This window comes from Mytilus edulis, chromosome 2 (genome assembly GCF_963676685.1).
Source record: "Mytilus edulis chromosome 2, xbMytEdul2.2, whole genome shotgun sequence".
Taxonomy (NCBI): domain Eukaryota; kingdom Metazoa; phylum Mollusca; class Bivalvia; order Mytilida; family Mytilidae; genus Mytilus; species Mytilus edulis.
In genome coordinates, this window is record NC_092345.1 from 80,617,525 (window position 1) to 80,641,548 (window position 24,024).

General features: G+C 30.4%; 1 protein-coding gene across 7 annotated transcripts in view; it reads right to left on the minus strand.

Annotated features, from left to right (window-relative positions):
- Nucleotides 1-21,894, minus strand: part of LOC139513113 (outer dense fiber protein 2-like) — a 32,470-nt gene extending 10,576 nt beyond the window's left edge. For 2 of the 7 annotated variants that reach the window (XM_071301294.1, XM_071301291.1), the window contains exons 1-14: nt 21,808-21,886; nt 20,785-20,897; nt 19,451-19,594; nt 16,228-16,374; nt 13,858-14,045; nt 11,146-11,275; nt 10,181-10,387; nt 9,836-9,907; nt 8,475-8,591; nt 7,142-7,257; nt 6,272-6,451; nt 4,415-4,465; nt 3,964-4,099; nt 1,743-1,853 (exon numbers count right to left, since the gene is read on the minus strand). In XM_071301294.1, the coding sequence (XP_071157395.1) occupies nt 1,743-1,853; nt 3,964-4,099; nt 4,415-4,465; nt 6,272-6,451; nt 7,142-7,257; nt 8,475-8,591; nt 9,836-9,907; nt 10,181-10,387; nt 11,146-11,275; nt 13,858-14,045; nt 16,228-16,374; nt 19,451-19,594; nt 20,785-20,895 (1,710 nt within the window). In that variant the 5' untranslated portion in view covers nt 20,896-20,897; nt 21,808-21,886. Of the gene's footprint in view, nt 1-1,742; nt 1,854-3,963; nt 4,100-4,414; nt 4,466-6,271; nt 6,452-7,141; nt 7,258-8,474; nt 8,592-9,835; nt 9,908-10,180; nt 10,388-11,145; nt 11,276-13,857; nt 14,046-16,227; nt 16,375-19,450; nt 19,595-20,784; nt 20,898-21,558 lie in introns of all 7 variants that reach the window. The other 5 variants (XM_071301298.1, XM_071301297.1, XM_071301292.1 and 2 more) reach the window with 4 other exon arrangements.
- Nucleotides 21,895-24,024: the final 2,130 nt, after the last annotated feature.

The window sequence follows — 24,024 nt, forward strand, 5'->3', positions numbered from 1 at the left end:
AACATGCAGGTATCTAACCATTCTTTAAGCAGTGGTATGACTAATGTTCACAATTAGGTATTGTTAAGTGGCTTCTTTTCGGCGTATTGCGTTTTCCGCTAATTTTTCAAAGTCCCAATACTACATTTCCGGAAATTTGAAGTATACGTTTCCGCCATTTGTATTTATTACTTTTCCGGAAATTTACCTGGTAAATTGTAAATATTTGAATATATATTAGATAAATTATTTATTTATTTATTTAATAAAGAAAAGGTTTTGATCTTATATCTACAATATACTAGAACTAGATATAACCTAGGTAGTTCATATTGACTTAAAATGTGCAATGCATACTGCTGTTGCGAAAAAAAATCCTGCTGCTACAATCAGTTGTTACAGATTTCATTTAGGACAAAGTTGGTGGCGTAAAATTCAGTCGTTTGGTCTGAGTGCCGATTACAAAGACATAGATTCAGATTTTGGTAAATGGCTAACACATTTCTTTGGTTTGGCTTACTACCATCCTAACATTTTTGTCTTTGTCGATGTGTTATTGAAACTGCAAACAACATCATACATAAAGATGAAAACTCTAACTGTAAAACATATGAAAAGCAGAAGATGGACTTCCTTCTTGAACAAAATACAAAATTTGTAAACGGTGAATGTAGTACAGTAACTGTGGACTTTGTACAACTTGTTGGCTACAAATATTATGCCAGAACTGACTTATGAACTTATGATATATCTGATTAGTTCTGACTTTTGAAAATATGTTTTCATATGTTTTCAAACATTTTACTTGCATGTTATGATGACCTTTAACTTAATAAATATTTATTTTTTATTATGGCTTTGCTTTCGTTCAACATGTATTCCTTAATTATTTGCGGAAAAGTAATAATTTATTTTTTCCGGAAAGTAAGATATTTATTTGCGGAAAGGTAGACTTTTTTATTTGGAAACGTCATCTTTTTTTCACGGAAAAGTAATGCCAATTTGCGGAAACATAAAACGCCGTTCTTTTCAACATTCAGAGTTGTAAAATAATCTTTTTTTTTTAATTTAATTCTTTCGAATATAAATAAACTTTCTTTATAAAGTAGCCACTTAAAAAAAGCCTCTAAACAACCTAAATGTGAAGTGTATGTATTCGAAATGAAATACTATATATCCATAAATATGTAAAGTTGTATTGTGGTCCGACACCATTGAGCATTGTGCATTTAAATATGAAGGCTTGCTTTTGTACTTTATAAATTATAAAAATCCTTCTATAAAGATTCCTATAGGTTAGACACCAAGGAACCAGTCAAAAACTTATTTAAATCAACTTTTTTCCCACATCTAATGATGTTTTTTTTAAATTTCAATGATCAAATAAAAGGTTGTTTACTCTTGAAAATTCAACCAGTACATTCTTTGGAAGATGTTATTGTGGATATGCTATAATACAGTGAAATTACTAAAATTAAGACATTTTTTTAATGAAATGACTTGACTATTACTTAAATGAATAGTTATAATTATGTTAAAATGTATGGTGCTTGAAAGGGGGAATTGTTATCATTTTGCTGCGATAAATATGATCGTGATATTCAAATAAGATAAAGAATTAATCATGTCTGAAGCCTGGATTTCTATTTTCATTTTTGTTGCAATATAAGATCACAATTACTTTGGTGACAGATTAGTGAACATCTGACAGTAAATGTACTGGACCACTAGCCAACTAGTATCTATCACTTCCATTAACAAACCTGAGATTTATACTCTTCAACAAGATTTTCATATTGTTTCAGATTTCCTCGTAGTTGTACCAACTCTTCATCAGCTTGTCGAAATTTGGCTTCAATAGTAGCGATCGATGACTGCAAAATACAGGATATCATATGGCTTATTGCATAAAATTTCTAAATACATTAAAACATACACAATGAAAGATTGAAGAAGTATGACAGCAGTTTTCAAAACTTTTTCGAATGGCATTTTATAACCCTCATGATATTTCTTCTCCAAGATTTCAGACTAACTGGTCGCATTTTAAAACAATAATTCCATAACTAATTTTTGATTGGAATTATTGTTATAAACAACTGCAGTTTTAGGGAAAAGAAATAAAAAACTGCTGGACCATATTGGGTATCAAAACACAAAATCTGAAGGTAATCAATAGCAAGAAAACTTGGAAATGACATTCAGATGCCAATCTTTGTAAAATTGCCTCAAACAACAGTGAAGACCTTTGAAAAAAGTTTACTATGGATAACATATGCAGATGGGCATCGAATTATGGTAATATGATAAACATGCTTATATATACACACAGCAAGAACTTGCATGCTTAAATATTCTTGAGAATTAAGAATGCTGTCCTAGGTACACACTCTCTTACTGACAATTTGATTTCAAGAAATATTAGAGAAAGATACTTTGAGCTAAGCAATTCTGATACCTATGAGAGGCATGCAAAGATACAGATTGTTTAATGATGTTGTATTAACAGTTTTTTTGCTTACTATATGTTAACTATATTTACTAACACTACAAAATCAAAAATATTCTATACCCCCAAACAAATCTATGTCGTCTCAAAGCATAAAGATTATATGAAAAGTTATTTTATTTATAAATATATTTATTAATAAAGGATCTCATTTTTACAAAGAAAAAGAACTACAGTGGAAGTTTAGTATAGATATTTCATAATCCATCAAACAAAGCTGATTGGTCAAGTGAAAGTAGATGTAAATAAGTAATATAATCGACAATAAACTGGACTAGTTATCTACAGAATGAGAAACGCAGGTTCACAGATAAAAAAGATACAAAATAAAGGAAAAATAACATGCTAGTACCTTATTAAATCTTTTCTGAAATCAGATTAACTCAACTTTAAATTTATCAGGGATTTATCAATATATAACTATTTACAAAAATAACTTGACTTGTTTGAACATTAAAAAAGACAGTGGTCTGTCGGTACTCATGAGGTATTTACCTAACAATTTTACTCCTTAACCAAAGCACTCACAAATTTGAACATGAACCTGTTACTCACAATGTTGTGTTAAGCATACCTAAGTCTTAATTTAAAGAATCAGAAAATAGGAAGTAGAAGTCCGGCATATCCAACATTTATTCACACATTACAACTCTCCACTCTCAAGCTGCTGACTAAGTCATTCTGTTATCAAGTAGTTGTTGAGACAATTGTAAGGAAAACAAATCACTATGTTGAAAAATTTAAAGCATTCGCAAACAGGAAGTATGTGTCCCACAGATTCAAAAAGGGCTCTCCCATTACAACTCCTCATTTTCAAGCTGATGAACAAATATGAAATTTAGACACTGTTCCATTTGGAAGTACTGGAGAATTGTGTAAGGTCCATTAAACATATTGAAAGTATTTGCAACAGGAAACAGCTTTGTTTTAACATTAAAACTCATCAATGTCAAGTTGCTGAACAAATTTTCAAGTTTTACTATTATGAGGTTCTGAAGAAAATAGTGATTGAAATATTTGTAGTACAAATGTACTGATGAGGAAACAGCCCCCATGTTTTGGAGAATATAAATGTTTTTGGGTTCAAGTGTGCTGTGACCATCATATTTTTTAATATAAAATACTAATGTAAAGTTCGATTATTTTGGCTGGTTCACATAATATGCAGTCTATACATTACGATTTTTTTTTTAAATTGTTTTGGATTGATGATTGTCGAGAATTGGTTACATAACTAATATTTGACATTTTTAACAACATCATAGGAATAATTTCTTAAAAGTGTCTTCCAGATAAAACTGCCTATATATAAAACTTGATTTTAACAGCATTTCTTTAAATTTTCTTTTATCTCTTAGCAAAACCTTAAATAAAACATAAACTAATGCTTTCAATGGTTTATAATTTTGAATACACTGCCATTAAAAGAAATTTATTCCTCTACAAATATGCTTTTAATTTCCACTTAATTTTACCTTCAACTTCTCATTATCTGCCTTGAGATATGCAACTTCTTGTTGTTTTTCTCTTAATTCTACAACAATGGTATCTGTGTGTGATTTAGATGAGTGTTCTACTCTGTCCATTAGGGCTTCTACTTCTCCAAGTCTCCTAAAATTTTAAAAAGCATCAACATTCAATTTTAAGAACCAATATATGAAAATATAGTGGTAGCTGAATGATCTAAACATCTGTGAAACATGAACAGAAATCCTTGTATGAACAAGAAAACTATACACAAATATCATCAGTATATAAAATGGAATATCATAGTTTTGATGTCAATAATCAGGTAAACAACAGAACAGCATGTAAGATAAATAACAATGTCTTTGTTTGTTTTACATAACATTAAAATTTCAAACATATTAAAGGATAAACATGAACAAGTTAACAATTTGAGTTTCAACCGATACATCAAGTCACCTAGAAATTTCAGTCTTTTCTTCATATCTCTCCATAAAACTGTGGAAGGCCCTAGAAATAATATTCAATGGCATAATAGCCTATTCTAATTTCTTGTTTGCCATTGTCAAGATCAATGCTATCTTAGACAAGTTGGTAGTTTGCTAGATGTCATCAAATTGAAATAAGATAAGATAGATAAGATAAGATATTTTATTTTCCAATTATGGGCCCCAAAGGGCATTAACATTACAACATCAATAATTTTTTCATAATACAATACAAACAATGAGATAAAAAAAAAAAAAAAAAGGTCCGGTCATTGTCGATGTTGGTCCTGTCAATCAGCGATGGTCATGTCACGTTTTCGAAAGTTTTTGAAAATAAATCTATAATTTTTATAACATTTTGGTTTCAAAATATGACATACCATTTTATATTTCAAATCTGAAATAATTCCTTTGAAAAACAAAAAAGTTATTAGCAATTTGATTTGGTCCTGTCATTCTCGATGTTGGTCCTGTCATTATCAGAGTTGGTCATGTCACGTTTTCTAAAGTTTCTTACAAAACTTTTTAATTTTTTTCTTAAATCTATTTATCAAATGGTGAAATCTTATTATATTTCAAATTTGAGATCAATCCTTTGAGAAATGAAAAAGTTATTAGCATTTTTCATTTGGTCCTGTCATTCGGTCCTGTCATTCGGTCCAGTCATTAGTGTAACCCAAAGAAAGATAACTCATGTTTGCACTGTTTTGAGCGGGAAACATAAAAGATGTATTCCGATCCCGGTAAAACGGGACTCGTCGTCAGTTGTCTGAAGCGTGAATCCCGGTAAACCGGGACTCATCGGCGAAAGGGTTAAATCAAGCATATAATTTACACAGATTTTACTATAATTGTATTTATACCACAAACCATTAAGCATTAATTAGTTGGGACACAAACACTTTCTGTTAAAAGATGCAAACAAATCTTGTGAATCAACATTATCTGTGAAAAGCAGTGCAACAAAAAGCATTAAACATATAGAGGAATGTGTGAGATTAATTCACTTCTGCTGATGACAAAAATCTGCATATTGTTTTTTCTTATTCTAAAAATGCATCTAATTAAAAATGTATTCTAAAAAAATATGCAAGCTTATTTTGACTTGCTTTTTTACAAATAAAAAAAATCGGTTTAATGTGCAGATTCATCCATAAGACAGAATACAAAATACTGTAAGCCGACTTATTTTCACAAGAAGCTATTTATGCGACATTTTGCAGTTCAATTATAACAGGAATTAAAAATGACAAGAATGGAAATGTCTGCTAGAAAACACTTGACACCACAGTAAACCACATGGAAATAACTTGGCTTACAATAGGTATTTTGACAGAATACAATACATAAAGCCATAGGTTATAAAGTGCAGTGCTTATGAAAGAAAAACAAAACAGTTTTGCTACTACATGAAAAATGATTAATGAAAAGTATATGAAGTGTTTTTATTTTAATTCAATGTTTAAAGAATTTTATTTAAACATTGCCTCTTAATTTCCTGAGTGGTATTTCTAACCTAACATCTATACATCTTTGTTCAGAACTAGTTGTACCATAAACTACTACAATTATTACTACAGGGAAAGGAAGGTTTAAATGAATAGTTATTAAAAGAGAGTCTATCCTAATGCAATCTTATTTGTATAGGTTAAATTATCAAGCATCAATAGCAAGACCATCTAAATACTGAATAGCTTAAAGCAGATATTGTAAATTTCAGTTGTTACTCCAGGTTTATCTAAATACTGAATAGCTTGAAGCAGATATTGTAAAGTTAAGATGTAACTCCAGATTCACACAAATCTCAAAAAAGTTGTGCATCACTTACGTCTTTAGAGCGGAATTCTCTGCCAATATTTGTGATTTTTCTTTGCAGACTTTATCATATCGTGGGTGGATCTGTTCAAGTTGAGAGCGTAACTCCTCGTGATGTGCATCTTTTTCCAAAAGTTGAGAATTTAGCTGTTCAAGAGCATCATGACTTTTTGTTGCCCTCTGTTTCTGAACTCTAAATATGAAAATGATGAAATCCATTGTAAGGATTTATGCAAGCCATTCATTGGAGTATCAGATGATAAAATAAGAGTTAGTGACTAGCCAGAAGCATACAACATTGTTTCGGTTTTATTCCCCAAAATGATTGGTAACTTATGTTTGTATGAGAATTTGATAAGACTCTGTGAAAATATTTTAAATGAGTTTAATGAAAATGTTAGTAATTTACCACATCCTAATGAACTGAAACCAACCATGCATGTTACATCAATCCCAATCTTCTGTTACTGTATCATACTTCACCAAATGATTATAATGTAAATATCCAAAACCAAATGATAAATATATTAGTCCATATGATTTACAAGTTTAGTTTTATACATCACATCACCCTTTAGACTTGCTTGCACAAAGTTAAAGGATAGAGCCTTCAACGTCCTGCTTTTCACACTAGTATTTGTCATGTGAAAAAATGACTGACTATTAGCATTTACTGCCTTATTTCTATATTTGATTTTCCACTTTTTGAGTTATTCTAATCTTGAATGTAAAAAAATGCATAAATTTTTCAAATACTGATGGAAGTTTAAAAAAAACTGGTCTAAACAAGAAAAATGCAAGGGAGGTAATTGGGAATAACTGGTCAGGTGAAGGTATCTAGTGATGGAAGGATCATGCACACTATTTATTATATATTATTAACCTTGTAGCCTTCTTCAAAGCTTCCTTATCTCTCTCTGCTTTATCTTTAGCTTTAGCCAACATCTCTGTCAAATGTTCTATTTCTATCTTATCTTGTGCTCTTGAACTTTCAACAGTCTGAAAAATAAAATCTTAAGTAAATTATATATTTCACATAAACCTCCCAGTGAGTGAGTGTTTCCTTTTGTTATAGTTTAAAAGGACACTTACTCTAAAGACATTAAACTAATCTGCAAAAAATATCAACATGTTATTTCAATCAATTCAATGCATATTACATTGAACAAATATTACTGTGGCTACCATAGATAGATTTCTGAGGAAGTAAACTCATGTTGAGGCTGCTTTCATAATTAACTGTTATTTATTATATATTTTGGCAGCTTGCAAACAGTATAAAACTTAATCTTTTAACAAAACTGATGAACCATAAAATAGGGGCCGTCTTATATAGTCGTCTTATAGCATGTATTCGGATCCCTACAAAGTTTAATAGTTCTAATATCATGAATATGTACCGATTATCAGGTTATCTGCATGTTGATATTGTAAAATATCAGCTGCGAGACATAATATGAAGCTTTTTGTCGAGTGAGCGTAGCGAACGAGATCAAAAAGCCTTCATATAATGTCAAGCAGCTGATATTTTACAATATCAATATGCAGATAATCTGATAATCGATTTATCAGGCTATATTTGCATGTTTCAGAAGTGTTTTCTTTGTTTCACCAGCACACAAAAGATGACTTGATAAGTTCGGGTCAAAGTTATTAACATCGGTTCAAACATTATGACGTCGCTGATATGTCCGGGTCAAAGTTATTAAGGCCGGGTCAACGTATTTGATGTCAAAGGAACATGATACGGAATAATATTAAGAGCTGAACAGAGTGATATAGACAGTGGGACGACCGATAAGAGGAGGTAACACTCATGAATGTCAAGTGTATTCCAAATAATTTTCCTTAAATTAAGTAGAGGTGAAATAAAAATGAGCAAAATATATTATCTGCACAACACAAGTATTAGGTTTTTATCATACACAGATACATGTGTAAACAAAGATAAAGAAAAAATACTGGTAGACATATTTTAAACAAATTATAGTCGATGATAAAACTCATGCTGCACCAAAGCTCTAATATGCCAAACTAAGCAACTAAGCAAGAAAATAGTGCTATCATAATAAATTAATTACAAATATAAAATGAAAGGCGAAACATGTTATCTTCCTCGTTGCGATCTTATAATACTTGAAATAAAATCAAACAAAAATAATGTTCAAAATTTACCTTGAGTAATTTGTACCATAAAACTTAACAAAACAACTTACCCTAACTTGTACGGCCATTCTGTTACAATCAGCCTCTTTCTGACGTAATTGTTTTTGTAAGTGTGCTCGTGTTTGTTCAATGGAATGCTGTAGTCCTGAGAGGGTAGCCACCTCTTCCTACATAACACATTAGGAATTATTTTTATTTTTAAAATGTTATTTCTTCATCTTTTCTATTTACTATATACTAAAAGTTATTACATAGTGTAATGGTGGGGGCCTAGCTTATACATTTATCAAATACAATATGTATACATATATATTTAAAAATTCTATGAACTTAATATTTTAATTAGTGACAACAATGTTCCCATTTTGGGGAAAAAGTATAAATTTCTCAACAGTAATTTCCTGATACAATTGGCATGCATAAATTGCATAACACTTTTAAGAACTAAGTCACTGAAGCATAACTAAGATGGAGCCTCATATATTGCACACAATTATGAGTTCTCATTTTTAAATGTACCTTATCAGAAAACTTAACATTTACAACAAAGCTGGCAATGCAAAGCTAAGCCTTAAAACAAACTGCTTATAAGTTTTAGACAGTTCCTGACCAAAACAATTTCAAGTATTCAAATAGCAATGTATTTTCAAATTAGACCCTTTTAACATCTTCTTCATTCATCAGCTATCTTAAAACATTTTAAAAAGCAGCTTCAATTAACAAATTAGTCTTGGTTTTAGGTTTCAGACTTTCAAACCTAATGTTAATAGGCAATTCAAGAATAAACCAGTTTAACAAATAACATCCATTAAAGTTACATTCATTGTCCACAAGTTTAAATGGAAAAATTATTTAGTAAATGTTATTTGAAAGGACCACTGAAATGTTTTACAGCCACTGGTTTGAAGTCTAAGTAAAACTAAATGGGATATGTTTCATGTTTTTTAAGATTTTGCATGCAAAACTAAAATAATAAAACAAATATATACTTCTATATTCTTTTCATTTATAACAGATAGGTTTTTCCTAAATTATTGTGTGATTAATATAAAATAATCACAGGGTCTCATTTTTATATTTCTTCTCTAATGATGTGTATGTTTAAATGAAACAACCTGAAACAGTGAGTCTGTAAAATATGCTTAGTACTTACATCATTATCTTTAATCTTGGTCTAATAAATGTAATCTCATATTAAGCATCCTTAGGAAAATTCAGTATTGGGCGCACATGACTTGAATTAAAATGAATATCTATAGATAATTTTCTTTTTATTAAAACTCCTTTAATAAATTCTGACCTACAGAAACTGTTTTAAAACTAATTCTAGCAGAATGATAGCAATTGTCTACATGTGAAGTACTAGAACTAAAAGATTCACTAGCAAAACATAAACATATCAACTACATACCCGCTGAGCTGACATTTGACCTCTTAACTCTCTAATATGTCTGTCTCTGTCCTCCAACTCTATATGGATTCTCTGTAAAAAAAAATATACATCTAATTCTAATACACATTAAACTGTTCAGTCCATATCATCATATTCATCTATCAATAGAACTTACATAATTTTGAAATGATTGAATAATTTTACTAATTCTGCTATTGTACATGTAAAATCAAAATATTACTTTTACAGTTAAGTGGGATGGAAACTACATCATTTCATATCAGGCTGGCATTTAAGCATCATAATTTTCATTTTATTTGTCCTTAAGAATATTGACCAATGCATGATTCAACATTAATTTACCTCATTTCTTCTATCAGAATCAGCTAGTTTCTTCAGTAGAACATCCCTTTGTTCTCCAAGCCTGATAGCAGCTGCCTCATATTCATGTTGTTCTCTTAGTATTCTCCTCAAGGCTTTATTTGTAGCCTCAAAGTCTGCCATCTTTTCCATTAAAAGATCTTTGTGTCTGGAAAGTCTAGTGCTGTCAGTAGATGAAATTCGGTTTTCCTGATATTCGAAATTTTTTTTATTAAAACAAATGAAATGAAATGAAATACAATTATGTGTCATCATATTGAATGATTTTAAAAAGAGGCTTCCTAAAATTCCTAAAATTAACAATCTTTAACCCCCCCCCCCCTAATTTATAAAGGAGTTGGTTCACCAATGGTTAAAATGGCCCTATGATTTAGAGTTGTCTTTTATCTGGACAAAATTCTACAATGGTTACATAGAAATAGTTGTTATATTTAACTAGTAATACACAACAACTTTTTTTGTCATATCACATTATAAATTATGTAGTTATGATGTCTAAACTTGGCATTATTTATGTTGTAATTATTTATGTTGTATAATGTCAGTTTTTGTCCAATATTCATAATCCATTTAAGTTTTTAGCATAGTTAACTTTGGCTGCAACCCTTGATCGAGAAAACTTTCCTTTCTATGATATCTATAATGAACCGTTGCACTTTTTGTTCACAGAACAATTTTGGATCATAGGTGTTTGGCAAAGGATTTTCAGTGGCATTTAGGCTTGAAAATGCACAAAATCTTTGTTATGTTCTAACTATACTAGTTCAAAAGTAAAATAATGTGTATAATATCCGAAAAATGTTTCATTATTATTTTAAAGATTAATAACTAATAAATTACACTTGTTTGTTCATGACTCACTAGTGATTTCGTCATGATTAGTTAGCTGTAATAGCTACTGATTAGCAACCAATCAAAATTAAAAGTTTCACTATGAAAGTGTGTACCTCTCTGAGTCTTCTGAGAGCATCTCTTAACTCTCCTATCTGTTTTACTGCTGCCTGCCCATCCATTTCTGTCTCAATTAATTTCTTCATCAGCCTTTCTCTCTCACTACCTAATATTTCTGTATCATATCTGTGGAATAAAAATATTTATTTACAAAATTTAATTAAGCTTGGTCCATTTCAGAAATTATATGTGACAGGACTACTATCAAAGTATCAACCCAAATACATATTTATTATTAATGCTTTACTAATTTTCACTTATATTAGAAGAACATAAGAATTTGCTAAACTTTTTTTCTGGTTCAGATATAGGGCTAGCAACAAAATGCCAACAATGTAATCCAAACTACTCAAAACTGGTTCTTAAGTTATGTTTTGGATGACAAAATATACCAGGTTAAACTGAAAACAGTGTACTTTGATTAAATCAACTACCAACTGTCACAAGCGTGTATCACAATGACACGTTTTTGTACAAAACAATCAAACAATAGGTCTTAAAATGGGTTGTTAAAGTCTGCATATAACCCAATTGAACTTTTATATTTCATTCTAATATGACATGCTTCTTTCGCTTTGAGAATAAACCCATGCTCTAAATCCAATAAAGTTTGTTTGCACATGCGTATATTGACTGCAAAATAAAGAATTTTATCAAATTGGCATGCATTTAATATATTTCATTAACTTAAAGCAATGCCAAACTCTTAAATAATGCACATGTTGTTACTAATTCATTTATCATGTCTGCAATGTGGTGCAATTCCAAATTGACATATTTGACCTAGATATGACAACCGTTCATGCAGCCTGTTTAAAACCCCTCCCTCTGAAAAATCAGATTGACAGTTGTTTGCTTGTCTACAAACAAACAAGGGAGGTTCACTGAATAGCCTTCACAAATGCTCTACACTTATACCCATGGGACATAGAAATGACTAAATTAGAATTGAAATAATTGATGCAAGCTATACTTTATTGTAGTTTTAACATGGGTAGGCATTATATTCATGTTATTTCAGCACTCACTATGGCTCGGGCAAAAATAATCACGAATATAATGCCTACCCATGTTTAAACTACAATAAAGTATAACTTGCATCAATTATTTCTAAACTAAACACTTAGGCCACACCAATTTGATTCCTTGTTTGACGGACCCGCCCGCACCTATTTTTTTCAAAACAGAATTTTTTTATTTTTTTTTATATTCCCGCTTCCCGCATCCGGAAATGTAATCATGTCCATTTCCCACATCGTTTTTTTTTTGTAAACATTATAAAAAGATATCAACATTTGTTTTTAAAATCACAGTCTAACCTTTATATAACGATTTTAAACATAAAAGCACGCCCAGCACACTTTGTAAATATCTGTGAGAATATTTGTTTCAGCATGAAACCTACTTATCCAAAACGGGAGTGCTCCGATCAAGGATTTGTATCTCCGATATAAATCTATATCAGCGGAAATACTGGAGTAAAGAACAAAAAATTGGTTACTTTCCCCCTTACTTATATTCCCTATCAAAACATGTTTGTTGTTAGAATTAAGTACAAAGAACTTCTGAAGGATTTGCCTTCAACTGCAATTATATTGTATGCTAGCGAAACAAAACTATCCATAGCCTCTGCATGTTTATGCACCTGTACTGATTGATTGAGGGCCTGTCGTTCAGCAGTTATCGTTTGGTAATTTGTTCATTTGTATTTTCCCGTTTGGATATACATGATATATAAATTAGATCGTTGGTTTTCCTGTTCGAATTGTGTACGCTAATAATTTTGGGTCCTTTATAGCCTGCTGTTTGGTCTGTATCAAAGCCCTGTGTAAAAGGCCGTACTTTGACCTGTGTTTGTTATTTATATCAGGTTGAGAACAACCCTCCCTCAGACAACATGGTCAAGGGGTCATTTTACTGATGTAGAAAAGAAAATAGAAATACCATTGTATTTTGTACTCAAAAAGAGGAGAGGTACATCATATTTTAAACAACTTTTTCTAAAAGAGGGGTCCACTTTATATTTTGAATAATGTTAAACTGTTAAAGTAAATGTTTTAACATGGTTAAAGTCCAGGAATATTACAAAATTCTTGGACATGTTTTGACCATTTAATACCAGATAGATATATAGTTCTTTGAGAAAATATGAGCCCTTTTGTACAAACAAATATATTATAACTTATATTGATCCCTCATAAAACATGTAGAAGGAATATTAAGAAGTTGTCCCCAAACTGATTATGACTTGGATGGAGAATTGTCTCATTTTCAGTCACACATACATGTCATACATAGACCAGATTTAATTATTTCTTGGTGAACAGAGAAAAAATACTTCAGAAATTAAAGAAATGTCAAACTACAAGTGATAAATCAAGCTTTAATATTGTCAAAACCTACTATTTTATGTTTACAAAAAAAAATTATAATCGCTCGCCTCTACTTTTCAAGCTTCGCCTCAAAAATTTGCAAATTAAATATTTTTTTATTTAAATTTTCAAATCGCTCGCTCGCCCCAAATTTTGAAGTCCAAAAATCCGTAGAACAAGAAATTAAATTGGTGTGGCCTTATATTCCTAGTTCTCCTGAATCATCAATATTTACCAAGTGCACAACTAAATAAACAACTTATAACACAAAAATTTTCTATTTTTAAAAGCAATAAGATTTATCTTAATCTGCTTATTGGTTCTATTTTACTTCACCTTGCTTCGTCTTTTTCGTCTGCTAATAATTCTACACTCTTCCTCAAAAGTCTATTCTCTCTTTCTGTTAGGGTCAACTCATCCATTGTTTTGTCTAGTTCTCTGGATTGTTCAGCCATCACATGTTTGGATGCCTCTAACATATCTTCTCTTTCTTCTAGTTCTTTATATGTGTGTTGTAGCTCTACCTGCAAAAGTGTCAAAAGAACCTTTACTAAAGTTCAAGTTAATCGACAACTATGTAATGCTATCATTTTGGAAAGTAATAATATGCTGCCACTTAATTACATTAATGCTACAGCACTATTTTCAAGAAAGTTAAGTTGATTTAATTTTTTTCATCTTTCTTAAATCTATGTTTTCAACCTTTAAACATAGAGACATTGAGTGATTAAATGAAAATTCAATTCAAAATACAATTTTCTTCAAACAAACAAAAATGTTTACCAAAATGTTGACATTAACACCACAGAACACATAAGCCACACGTTCAAACCAAAACCTCTTATAGCTATGAATATAATTTAGCTTTTCGTAAATGCAAACAACATTCTAGATAAGTTTTTATCAATATTCGTTCATTCTAATTAAGAGGTTAGAAGTTACATAACAAAATGAATTCAATATAATGCACTGAACAAATCTTTATTTGTTAATCATATCTTTTTAAAAATAACGGAGCTGAATTAGTTACTTTTATTTTACCCTTATTTAAAGTTTAAAGAAATTCATCTCAGAGTTTGAGTTGCACTTACTTAATTCATGGATAATAAACATGATGAGATAGGGGGATTGACATAACGATGGATAGGCAGACAAATAAACAGGACCAATCACTTAAATCTTATCCATACCCAGTCATGGTAGTCAGCATAATTTTATTATTTCCAAAACAGTTGGGTCTAATACAAGTAAAATAAAGGGATACCTTAACACGTTAATTAGTCTAGCAAGATATGACCACAAAACGTCAACTCACTTAATTACCTACCAGTTTAACAAACGCAAATATGAACAAATTAATTTGAAACTATCTTTCACCCTCATTTCTGATAAATGAACCATTTAAAAGTTATGACAAGAGAAAAAGTTTTGCATTCTGTTAAATCAAAAGAAGGTTTTCTCAAGCTCAAAAACATTTCTATTAAATAGTTATTAAACGATGAATTCCACATCAAAACAACACTAGCTTTACCCTTCGTTTTCCTTTAGAGTTCTACAAGATAGATATGAAATCAGCTACATTAAAAATACACTAACCTCTAGTTATTTTTTTACAGACTGATTTACTTATAGACTTTTACTGATACTATTACATTTATTTTTTAAATGGAAAAAATACACATTTTTATAAAGAATGACAACTTAAACTGTTAATATTACTTCATTACGGGAATACAATACAGAGGATATTTTCATAGTATTATTATTTTCACTGACTTTCATTTAATACAATGAGGCCACTTCAAATGCAGTGCTTTCAAAATTTCTACAACCAGGTTGATGATATCAGTGTTGTTTTCTTGAAAAACTTAGATGAGCTGTTTTTAAAGTTTGAATATCCCTATAGCTATTAGTAATCATATGTAAACAACATTCAAAACTGTATATGAAAAAGCTGCTTATGTACATTGCTTTCCCTGTATAATGAAACGTTTTTCTACTGAAAAAAATTATACTGGAACACAGGTTTTTACTTGAATTGATGAAAAAATCTACCCCAGTAATAATTTTTTTTTAAATGGGGTATGATTGCCAATGAGACCAAATGATGTATAAATTCCAATTCTTAATTGAAATCAGAATTTGTTCAAACTGACCACAAATATATGTGAATTAAAATGACCACAATTGCCAGAGTGTTTGTTGGCTTACCTCTTCTTTCTTCTAAATGTAAAATATCAAACATCAGATTAAACTTAAAAAACTATTCAAAAAACTTGTGCAATATGAAAATTGTGTTTAAATTGATGTATACAAGTCAACACAATAAACCATGTACATTCAACATTGTGCACTACAAACATGATTTCAAATAATATTAACCAATTGATTGAAACATACAATTTATGAAAGAAGGAAAAGCAATAATATATGCCACTTTGACTACAACATTAAACAATCATACTGCAGTAACATCATGCTATTGAATGGTGTGTGTACATTTTTGATAATTGTAGTCACAGCAGGATTTAACATTGGTAAGTTAGATTATGTAATAAGTTGTTAAAAATAAAACAATGGAACAAGAGGCTGTAAAGTATATATCATTCCACATTATGTTGATATTCTTATGTCAATGTTATATCATCAACAGTCAATAAAATAAAAATAGGACTTATAAATATGCTTTCTTCAATGATGGTGTACCTCATTTTTGAGAGTTCCAACCTCTGTCATGAGACTGTCTATTTTTTTTTCATAACCTCTCATTTGACCATGGACTTGTTCTTCCTCATCTGTAGAAAGGTCCTCCACTCTGGTAGGGTGGTTTATTTCAAGTCTGTGAGTAGGACCCTTTAAAGACAAATAGTTTTTATATTGTATTGTACCATTTCATGGTTTAAAAGGCAAACAGATTTGAAATATTTGTGTTTGCTTTAGAAAATTGCTTATGACTTATTTTTATTCATATTTCAACAATTTTGGACAATCAGTCTCAACAAGTATGAAATGGCTTCTTACTCTTTAATTTGAAACACAAGATAACAGAATATAAATGAATAATAGGAAATGGAGATTTAATTTAGATTCATTTTTATTATAACTTGTCATTTGGATGTGTATGACATTCTGAGTAGTAAGCAGATTAGACAACAAATTTAAACCAGATGGCTGGCAGTCACAATAAAATGTCCATGCTCTAACAAGAGATTTTCTAGAAAGCCTCAATTCTATGATTTCAATTTTTGCATTTTGATTTTTTTTTAAATATGATTTAATCATCTGTACACACCATAGATAAAAAAAAAAAAAAGAACACAATCTTTGACAGGCTTATTTAATTTAGAATTAATGAGGAGTTTAGTATGGGATTAATTTCACATTTACTGCCATCTTGTAACATGTACCCATGTGCTATGCATGGAGTATGTGCAAACATCATATGCAAATATGATGTATATAAGTCAACACATATTAATATAATATTATATTCAATATTCAACTACCTGAACCATATAGTTTCTTCGGAAAATTCTTTGGCATATGATATATTCACTAAATCTGTAGATTCAAACCCTTGGGTCATAAAGGTCAAGAGTCTTTTGAATGAACTTGGAATGTCTTATATCATCAATAACTTTAATTATGTTAAAGGTAATTTAAATTCTATTAAACAAAGAATTAATGACCAATGTTTGCAAGTTCAAAATGCAAATATATTTGAATCCAAAAAGTTAGACTTTTTCAAAAGTGTCTACATAATGGGCAGAAGACCACCCTATGTTGATATATTAAAAAACAGAAGTGACAGAGCTGCAATATGTAAGATCCGTATAAGCGCTCATACACTGATGATTGAAAGAGGGAGACATCTAAATATTCCCAGAAATGAGAGATACTGCTCTGTATGTAATTCTGGTCAAATTGAAAATGAAAAACATTTTCTTTTACATTGTGAAAAATACTCAACTAAGAGGGACATATTTTACCATAAAGTTTCAAATATAATCGTTGATCCTACAAAATTTCAAAAACATGAAAATAATATAATCTTTTTATTAAATAATAATTCATACACAATCCTAAAATTAACTTCCTCTTTCATCTCAGACAGTTTGAACCTGCGTAAAGCAGAACAAACTCTATAAAATTGCTAATAATCATTGTTCATAATATTACATATTAATATAGTCATTATTTTCAATACTTAATATGTTTGACCAACTATGTAATTGATATATTTTTTTTTTAATCATTTACTGTTGATGATATTGATATCGTTCGATGATATTGTTCTAAATATGCCTATTGATATTCTATGCATTATTACTATTTGAATACCAGTTGTATGGGCCATTGCCAATTATTGTAATTGTGTTTGTGCCAATAAAATATTTGTTTATTTGTATTTGTATGTGAAAATAAAAACTACTACAACCATGACAACAACAAAAACTGTTTCAAACAACTGGCTGCTGTATTTTTTAAAAGTTGGACAGACAGAAAGCAGGTTAAATTGTATCAGGTCATTTGTGGTGCTAATTGGAATCTTATTCATTAATTCATATTCTATTTTCTGCAGATATCTTGAATTTTCAGATTATTACAATTGGTAGAATGAGATTTGGTAAATTCATACAACTTCATTATGCCCAACCTGACACAGCACAAAGGTTCGTATAATATTAACAGGAACAGTTTTTACCACATGCCCATAAGACACCATCTAATATACCAAGTACCAATATACAACCTTGTTAAAATTCTGTATAGTATATACCATACTGTCGAAGGGAGTTATGGTAGACAGCTACCATGACTGACTACTCAATGCAAACATAAGCTATAAGCTTTACAATAAAAATACTGGATGTCTTTGTTTGAAAACAAATTTCAACATCTGTTTGTCATTCAATATCATTGAATGCAATATTTGAACTCCCCTGTACCTTCATTGCAATCATGCAAAACTAATTATTTATCATGCTTTTACATCCAACATATTTTGCACAGCTAGTTACTTTATTTAAAAAAAAAAATGTAAAGTTAATCACATTTACTGTGACACATATAAAACTTTCCACAGACAACCATGCTTATACTACCTTGTAGTTTTTAAACAATCTTAAATTTTTTTTCTTGTCTGGTGTTACAATTTGACAAGGTTTATGCTGACAAACTGAACAATATTTATTCTTCTTTGCACATCGTGTTGGAAACAACACTCGACATGGCCATGTCTTACAAACTGAACAATATTGATCCTGAAAATGGCAGCACAATTGTGAAGAATAATGCATTGATATCGAGAAAACTAAAAACAGGACACTTCAATAATTTTATAGCAAAATTTGCTTCAACAATAAAAATCAACATAAATTGATATGAAATATAATGTAAAAACTGATGAAGTCTAATAAATGAAACAATTCTTTTTTTCATGCATCAGCTAAACAAATAATTTAAGAAGTTTTAACTTCTGCAGCAAAAATTAATTGAAATAAATCTAAAAGAAATCTCAAATCTGGCTCCTTCTGTCTTTTTGTTTAAAAGGGTTTGGTCAAATTCTGATTTATAAGCAATCAAAACTTTTTTCAGTGACAAAAATATTTACAATACAAGTGTTTGACTTTTTATTTCCAACCAACCAGACAAAAGACCATTCCAGAATCCTAGACAGTTTGTGAATTGATTTAATAGAGAAGATATCTGACAAACTCACATATTTATACATGGACAGCTATATAAAGTATGGACATGTGAGAGATAAAGACAGAAAAGGTCAATGCTAAATACTTAGTTCAAACAAATAAACATGTGAACTTCATCTATTGTACATTGGTATGTACAATTACTTAAAATATTCAAGCAAATGCATCAATTGTTACATATATTATAATGATATTTTTGTTAAAATTATTGTACATACCTGCCATGTGACCTTTTGACGACTTGATGACTTTGCGGGAGCAGGAACCCATGGACCTGACTGGGCACTTTTCACTCGAGCCTTGGCGCTACATGTTTTTTTGGTGCGTCCAGATGATGATCTAGCAAGATTTGTATTTGAGGTCTTGAAAGACAAAGAAATTACATTTTTTGAATGAAGGTAAAAATGTAATAAGGCATTCTTCGTTATTCCACTGAATATAATTGATAATTTAATTGTAGAGCAAATATATAATCTGTATACATATAAAAATGTTTAAAGCTCAGTATAAAATAAGAAGATGAGGTACAGTACATGTTGTATCTATTATATTTTGCTTTTATCTCAAGAACTTCTAAAGGATTTTCAAGTTTTAATATCAAATTTTAATTTTTCTTATGTTCAGGAAATTCAAATTCTTTTTAAAAACATTACTTCAGTCAGGGGTACTACTTGTACAAGTTATTATCAATTACTTGAAGAAGTAATATTAATATACTTATATAAATTTGTAGGATACTTATACAAGTGAATTTTATTTACTTGTATAGGTAAAAAAATATTGGTTGAGTTATGTCCTTTAGACATTCAGATTTTTTTACTTGTCGAAATAAAAAAGTCATCCTATCTTCTTTTATTGAATTCTTATGATTTCTTTGCTTTAATAGAATTTTAAATTATCTGCCCTTTGCAGATGTCTGTAATTTCATGGATGATGTAAATCCCATTTGTCTGTTATCTTCAGAACACTGCTCATTTACAAGACCCCAAGGAGCAATTTTTGAAGGCCTTGCCAAATACTTAAGATCTTTGCGCAATCAGTTTCTTTGTTGAATTAATGAGATGAAACATTGAACTCTAATAAAAAAAATGAGCAAACCTGGGAAAAATCATTAAAGGCATGAATTTACATCTCAAAACTGGAGGACCTTTGTGGGATTGTAAGAAAAATTTATACAAGTAAATTTTTGAGAAAATTAAGGGGAGATTATTCAAACATTATTTATTTACTTATGTGTGTACATTTTTTTTTAACTTCTTCCAGTGCTTTTTGGCCTGTGTCAGTATGGGAATAATAAACAAAAATATTCCCTTTATAGCTTGTTGTTAGTGTGAGCCAATGGTTCATGTTGAAGACTGTACTTTGACCTATAATTGTATTTCTTTTACAAATTTTGACTTGGATGGAGGGTAGTCTCATTGGCACTTATACCACATGCACCATATCTCCTTTTATCTTTGTGGTTTAATTGTACATTTGTATAAAGAACAGTAGCAATAAGATCATACAGTATTCTGGCATTTTTTTTTTCAAATCAAAGAAGATAACCAACCTTTGCGGCTGCCTTCTTAGTTTTGGTTTTCTGTTTCACATGAACATGTATGGGGACATCATCTTCAACATGTACATGCACTGGTGATGTTGCACGTAAACCCCTCTCCATTACTGAAAGAACGAAATTATACAACACATATATATATAAAAATAAAGGAGACTCAAGGTTTCAAACTTAGCCACAGACCCAGTGTCCAGGCTTGTAAAATTGCTTTTGAGCCTGTAAAATCTAAACAAGCCAATAGAATTTAACTAAAATATTCCCAAAAAATTAGCTCTTGGCTTGTTGACTTATAAGTTAATCATGAAGACTGCAGGAGATATTAATCACAATTCTTATGTAAATTTATCGATGATTGTAATCATGGTAATGGCTAAATGAAGTACTGCACCCTATCATGGTTCAGGTTTTATCAAAAGGTGGAGGTCTTTTTCTACAGTCACTGGGACTGGTGCAAAATCACACAACAATTTATGGTTTTGAAATTTGTAGAGAACACATGGACATGGTACATGTATGTAGGCATTTGCAATTGAAATTCCATGCAGTTAAAAAGACAAAAATATCTCACACATCACCAAATTATTATCACAAAGTGGAAAATAAAATCCGAGGCAGGTTTTCTCTGAGATAAATTTTTATCCCTATGTATGGCCCTCATCCGCGGTAAAATTCATATTCTTGTTGCAGCAAGTTGCACATTTATCAGTGTGAACAAAACGTGTATTGCACAGAAATGAACTGTTAATAAGAGCTAGAAATGTATATTACCTGGTCGATTAAGAGTTTTAGGAGAAATAAACAATAAAAATACACATTAATTTTGCATGAAAACATCTGTCCGAACTTGTTTGGTGTTGTAAACATTTCCTGATCCATTCGACTTTACACAAATATTTAGCACCTAACCATTCAACTAACTGAATTGATTGGTGTGAAAAAATAATTTGTAACGTTTAATTTCCTTAAAAATCATATAAATCAGAAGAAAACACATTTATTTTATGTATCTGCACCTACTTTCATTCCGTACGTTTGTTGATCTTGGAGGCAGTCCTGATTGGTCAAAGAAATTCGACGTCACATTTTTTTCAGCAAATTCTTTCAGGAGATTTTCTTAAAGGGACTGAACTCGTGACTAATGAGGCTCCATACAGGACTATCTGGGTTTTTTTTAAAGCAATCCGGAAAGATTTTTCATATAAAATGGTTATACTGCTAAATTGGTAAATCTGGTAAAAGACTGTCAATCGTAAATTTTGATAATAAATAAAAATAGTTAAATAAGCTTTATTTGGAGTCAGCATTGCATGCAAGATGGCTGTCATAGTCCTAAAAATCTTTCAAAGGGGCCTGCAAATACATTTTAATGTTGTTTTTTGGCTTCTTCAAACTTTTATAAGCCTAAAGTCATTGTAAAATTAATTGTTTTGTTTAAAATAAAATTGTGGACAAAATTGCTCTATCAAAACTACAATTTGGGGGGAAATCCCCTGCAAATAGTGACAGTTTCCAGGTATGTTTTTGTTTGATGAACCTTAGGGAGCTACCATTTGATTTTTAGGGGGGGGGGGGGGGGCTAGGATGAAATTTGAAAAAAATAGGTAGGACAGGAGTTTTGAGTAAAAAAAAAGGCAGGATGTGACACTTGAAAAAAAAAGTCAGGACGACAATTTAGGTAAAAAAAAGTCAGGATAAATAAAAAAAAAAAAAGAAGGCAGGACCGATTAGAGTGAAAAATAAAAAGGCAGGACAGAGATTACAGTTAAAAAAAATGCAGGACAAAATTTTTCATCCTAGCCCCCCCAGACTAGCCAGATTATAGGCTGATTACAAGGAACCCTGATCAAATTAAAAAAATAAGTTCCTAAATTATTGATTTTTTTAATATTTTGCATGTCGTAAAAAGAGGATGCTGCAAAAAAAGGTATTGAAGTTTACTAGTGTATTGATACTTTTGATAATCAAAATCGAAGTAGTGATGGGTAATTTGTACAAACATGGAAAATCTGATATTTAAATTAATAAGAATAACAAAAAAAATCAATGAAAAGAACAAAAAGGGGGGGGGGGGGGGGGCTAGGATGAAATTTAAAAAAGGCAGGGCAGAATAGAGAGGAAAATAAAAAGGACAGAGATTACACTAAAAAAATGCAGGACAACATTTAACATACTAACCCCCCTCCTCCTTTTAAAAAAATCATTTATGACCAGGGTTACAAACACGATATATTTTTTTATATATAAACTGATCGATGAGATTACATATTAAACTTGAATACCCAATTAAAAAGACAGATAAAGAAACGATCCCACAACACAACATTTACATATTGTTTCAGAGCATCTAAATTATGCATTCATATCTGTATGAGTATAGTAAGTTGTTGGTGCACTCAAATACTCCTGTTTGTAATGTACATTTCATCATGCGTTCAACAATAATAAACAACTATATGATATCATAACATATGTTACACTTTTATACGTATATCATCGATACATCATGAAAACCATTTAAAATTGGTATATTTAATGCATTTTTCTCTATTATAAGATTGCATCCGAATACAATTCAAACATATTAACCATTACAAAACAACACCTTTTGGTTTTAAGGATGTACTTAGGTAAGGTTAGGTGAAAATTAATAAATCAAGAATTTAAAATTGATACTATAAGCTGGTAGAGCATTCTTTAAGGATAAAAAATAAGCGAAAAATATTGATAGGTCATGGACCCCCTTTTCGAGATATTTGAGATTTAAAACAAGGCGGGAAAAGGCTAACTCTGACTTTTACCGTATATTTGCATTGGGATTATTTGGGTCCCAAAACAAAAGAAAGAAAATCAAGAATCTTCCAAAATTTTGGTAAATGAACTTTCATGGGCCATTAAGTCTTTATATGAAAAAATAAATGGGTGTTATGGGGCAAAATATTTTACCTAGTATTGTATGGAAAAACACAAAGGAGTCCGAACATATGACATGAACTCCAAAACCTCACCTAAGTACATGCTTAAGTACATTTGTAAACATACAATTACCGCTCCTAATATGTTCGTTCGTGGAGATAGGTTTGTTCATCAATATCCTGGTCATCTCTATTAGGACGAAAACATGTCAATGTGATATTGATATGTATCCTGCCTTGTACTAGACCAAAGGGCTGAACCTTATATTTTAAATGGGCTAGTTCACTAGATAAACAGTTTCAAGGAAGACCTGTCACCCTA